We start from the raw sequence: 5,000 nt of genomic DNA, 5'->3' as shown, positions 1-5,000 counted from the left end.
CACAAACACAACATACACACACACACAGCGTACACACACACAGAGAACACACACACACAGAGTACACACACACAGAGAACACACACACTGCTCCCTCTCCTAAAGGAGACCCCAGGGTTCTACTATAACACTGCTCCTCCAGGAGTCCCCAGGGTTCTACTATAACACCGCTCCCTCTCCTCCAGGAGTCCCCAGGGTTCTACTATAACACCGCTCCCTCTCCTCCAGGAGTCCCCAGGGTTCTACTATAACACTGCTCCCTCTCCTCCAGGAGTCCCCAGGGTTCTACTATAACACTGCTCCCTCTCCTCCAGGAGTCCCCAGGGTTCTACTATAACACTGCTCCTCCAGGAGTCCCCGGGGTTCTACTATAACACTGCTCCTCCAGGAGTCCCCAGGGTTCTACTATAACACTGCTCCCTCTCCTCCAGGAGACCCCATGGTTCTACTATAACACTGCTCCCTCTCCTCCAGGAGTCCCCAGGGTTCTACTATAACACTGCTCCTCCAGGAGACCCCAGGGTTCTACTATAACACGGCTCCCTCTCCTCCAGGAGTCCCCAGGGTTCTACTATAACACTGCTCCTCCAGGAGACCCCAGGGTTCTACTATAACACTGCTCCCTCTCCTCCAGGAGACCCCAGGGTTCTACTATAACACTGCTCCCTCTCCTCCAGGAGTCCCCAGGGTTCTACTATAACACTGATCCCTCTCCTCCAGGAGTCCCCACAGGGTTCTACTATAACACGGCTCCCTCTCCTCCAGGAGTCCCCAGGGTTCTACTATAACACTGCTCCTCCAGGAGACCCCAGGGTTCTACTATAACACGGCTCCCTCTCCTCCAGGAGTCCCCAGGGTTCTACTATAACACTGCTCCTCCAGGAGACCCCAGGGTTCTACTATAACACTGCTCCCTCTCCTCCAGGAGACCCCAGGGTTCTACTATAACACTGCTCCCTCTCCTCCAGGAGACCCCAGGGTTCTACTATAACACTGCTCCATCTCCTCCAGGAGTCCCCACAGGGTTCTACTATAACACGGCTCCCTCTCCTCCAGGAGTCCCCAGGGTTCTACTATAACACTGCTCCTCCAGGAGACCCCAGGGTTCTACTATAACACTGCTCCCTCTCCTCCAGGAGACCCCAGGGTTCTACTATAACACTGCTCCCTCTCCTCCAGGAGTCCCCAGGGTTCTACTATAACACTGCTCCTCCAGGAGACCCCAGGGTTCTACTATAACACTGCTCCCTCTCCTCCAGGAGACCCCATGGTTCTACTATAACACTGCTCCCTCTCCTCCAGGAGTCCCCACAGGGTTCTAATATAACACTGATTCCTCTCCTCCAGGAGTCCCCAGGGTTCTACTATAACACTGATTCCTCTCCTCCAGGAGACCCCATGGTTCTACTATAACACTGCTCCCTCTCCTCCAGGAGTCCCCACAGGGTTCTACTATAACACTGCTCCCTCTCCTCCAGGAGTCCCCACAGGGTTCTACTATAACACTGCTCCTCCAGGAGTCCCCAGGGTTCTACTATAACACTGCTCCTCCAGGAGTCCCCAGGGTTCTACTATAACACTGCTCCCTCTCCTCCAGGAGACCCCATGGTTCTACTATAACACTGCTCCCTCTCCTCCAGGAGTCCCCACAGGGTTCTAATATAACACTGATTCCTCTCCTCCAGGAGTCCCCAGGGTTCTACTATAACACTGATTCCTCTCCTCCAGGAGACCCCAGGGCTCCAGTCGTACTGGGAGAATGTGTACGATGAGACGGACAGCGTTGCCAGCCTATCAGACAGCCAGCTCACTCACTACCACGCCTTCACACGCATGGGCCTATCACGGGCCGCCACGTCACTGCAGGGTCACCCTGACAACAACAGCTGCAGGTCAGTCCGGAAGAGGTGTGTGTGTGTGTGTGTGTGTGTGTGTACGTCATGTGTGTGAATAACTGAATTCCAAACCAACCCCTAACACCCCCCCCCCCCCCACCCACCCACCCATACACACTGGTAGAACGGAAAGGATTGGATAGGGCCCCGTGCCCCCTACCCCCTACCCCCTAGACAGTTGTAGAGAGTGGAGAAGGTTTGGAAAGGTTTAGAAATATGGCAAAAATCCCAGCTAGTTTTTCAGAGGGTACGGAGAGAAAACATCACCACATTGCTTGTTATTCCTCACTGTCTACCTGCTGTCTGCACGTTGTCACGTTAGAATAGTACAGGAGCCTCAGAAGGTATTCTCACCTCAGGGATTTCACCATGAGGCCAATGGTGACTTTAAAACAGTTACAGAGTTTAATGGCTGTGATAGGAGAAAACTGAGGATGGATCAACAACGTTGTCGCTACTCCACAATACTAACCTAACTGTCAGAGTTTAATGGCTGTGATAGGAGCAAACTGAGGATGGATCAACAACGTTGTCGTTACTCCACAATACTAACCTAAATGACAGAGTGAAAAGAAGGAAGAATGTACAGATTAAAAACATTCCAAAACATAAATCCTGTTTGTAACACGGCCCTAAGTAATACTGCTAAAAATGTGGCAATGAAATTAACTTTTTGTCCTGAATACAAAATGTTATGTTTGGGGCAAATCCAACACATCACTGAGTACCACTCTTCATATTTTCAAGCATGGTGATGGGTCCATCATGTTATGAGAATGCTTGTCATCGGCAAGGACTAGGGAGTTTTTTAGGATAAAAAGGAACGGAATAGAGATAAGCACAGGCAAAGTCCTAGAGGAAAACCTGGTTCAGTCTGCTTTCCAACAGACACTGGGAGATGAATTCACCTTTCAGCAGGACAATAACCCAAAACACAAGGCCAAATATACACTGGAGTTTTGCTCACCAACTGATGCATGAGTGAATGATCCTGAGTGGCTTAGTTACAGTTTTGACTTAAATCTACTTGAAAATCTAATGGCAAGACCTGAAAATGGCTGTCTAGCAATGATCAACAACCAATTGACAGTTTAAAGAATTAAAAAATATATAAAAAGTGCCTTAATTGTATAATCCAGGCGTGTAAAGACCCAGAAACACTCACAGCTGTAAACGCTGCCAAAGGTGCTTCAACAACTTATATGGAGTGTGAATACGTATGTAAATGAGATATCTATTTCATATTCAATACATTTTCTAACATTTCTGAAAACATGTTTTCACTCTGTCATTATTGGATATTTAATACATTTTGAATTCATTCCCAAAAATGTGGAATAAGTCCAAATGTATTAATACCTTCGGAAGGCTCTGTACCTTTCAAGATCCTCTCAGGTCTCCACATGCACCTAAACCAGTGTTTCTTAACCCTGGGTCCTGTCCAGAATCAACTCCTAGCCCCTAAACCCTAGGCCCTGTCCAGAATCAACTCCTAGCCCCTAAACCCTAGGCCCTGTCCAGAATCAACTCCTAGCACCTAAACCCTAGGTCCTGTCCAGAATCAACTCCTAGCCCCTAAACCCTAGGCCCTGTCCAGAATCAACTCCTAGCACCTAAACCAGTGTTTCTTAACCCTGGTCCTGCATGGGGACTCAAACCAGGTTCACATTGTAGTGTTTTGCTATAGAAGTAGACACCTTATTCCACCAAATCAACACATCAGACATCAAACCTTTGGTTAGCAGGATCAGGGGGCAAAAACTACAATGTGCACCCCTTTAGGTTCCCATACAGGACCGGGATGAAGAAATACTGGTGTAGGGGCTAGGGGTTGATTCTGGACAGGGCCCAGGGTTTAAGGGCTAGGAGTTGATTCTGGACAGGGCCTAGGGTTTAGGGGCTAGGGGTTGATTCTGGACAGGGCCCAGGGTTTAGGGGCTAGGGGTTGATTCTGGACAGGACCCAGGGTTTAGGGGCTAGGGGTTGATTCTGGACAGGGCCCAGGGTTTAGGGGCTATGGGTTGATTCTGGACAGGACCTATGGTGTGGGGGCTAGGGGTTGATTCTGGACAGGGCCTAGGGTTTAGGGGCTAGGGGTTGATTCTGGACAGGACCTAGGGTTTAGTGGTTAGGGGTTGATTCTGGACAGGACCTAGGGTTTAGGGGCTAGGGGTTGATTCTGGACAGGACCCAGGGTTTAGGGGCTCATCATTACCAGGCTAGGAGCTAGGTTTTATCTAGCAGAGACCAGATCTCATCATTACCAGGCTAGGAGCTAGGTTTTATCTAGCGGAGGAGACCAGATCTCATCATTACCAGGCTAGGAGCTAGGTTTTATCTAGCGGAGGAGACCAGATCTCACAAATACCAGGCTAGGAGCTAGGTTTTATCTACCGGAGGAGACCAGATCTCACCATTACCAGGCTAGGAGCTAGGTTTTATCTAGCGGAGGAGACCAGATCTCATCATTACCAGGCTAGGAGCTAGGTTTTATCTAGCGGAGGAGACCAGATCTCATCATTACCAGGCTAGGAGCTAGGTTTTATCTAGCGGAGGAGACCAGATCTCATCATTACCAGGCTAGGAGCTAGGTTTTATCTAGCGGAGGAGACCAGATCTCATCATTACCAGGCTAGGAGCTAGGTTTTATCTAGCAGAGGAGACCAGATCTCATCATTACCAGGCTAGGAGCTAGGTTTTATTTAGCGGAGGAGACCAGATCTCATCATTACCAGGCTAGGAGCTAGGTTTTATCTAGCGGAGGAGACCAGATCTCACCATTACCAGGCTAGGAGTTAGGTTTTATCTAGCAGAGACCAGATCTCATCATTACCAGGCTAGGAGCTAGGTTTTATCTAGCAGAGACCAGATCTCATCATTACCAGGCTAGGAGCTAGGTTTTAACTAGCAGAGTCTGTCTGCCTTTCTATCTATCTGTCTGTCTGCCTTCCTTTCTGTCTGTCTGCCTTCCTTTCTGACTGTCTGTCTGCCTTTCAATCTGTCTGTCTGCTGTTTGTGTGTCTGCCTGACTGTGTTTCTGTCTGTCTGTCTGTCTGTCTGTCTGTCTGTCTGTCTGTCTGTCTGTCTGCATAGGTGTGTCTGTCT

The 5,000-nt window shown here is 49.2% G+C and overlaps 1 protein-coding gene across 1 annotated transcript in view; it reads left to right on the top strand.

Moving 5' to 3' along the window:
- LOC139405224 (xylosyltransferase 1-like) overlaps positions 1-5,000 on the top strand; it is a 51,234-nt gene that overhangs the window by 40,413 nt on the left and 5,821 nt on the right. The window contains exon 9 of the mRNA XM_071147659.1: positions 1,729-1,892. Coding sequence (XP_071003760.1) covers positions 1,729-1,892 — 164 coding nt within the window. The remainder of the gene's footprint in view (positions 1-1,728; positions 1,893-5,000) is intronic.

Source organism: Oncorhynchus clarkii, unplaced genomic scaffold (genome assembly GCF_045791955.1).
Source record: "Oncorhynchus clarkii lewisi isolate Uvic-CL-2024 unplaced genomic scaffold, UVic_Ocla_1.0 unplaced_contig_3130_pilon_pilon, whole genome shotgun sequence".
NCBI lineage: Eukaryota > Metazoa > Chordata > Actinopteri > Salmoniformes > Salmonidae > Oncorhynchus > Oncorhynchus clarkii.
This window is presented reverse-complemented; position numbering and strand designations above follow the sequence as displayed.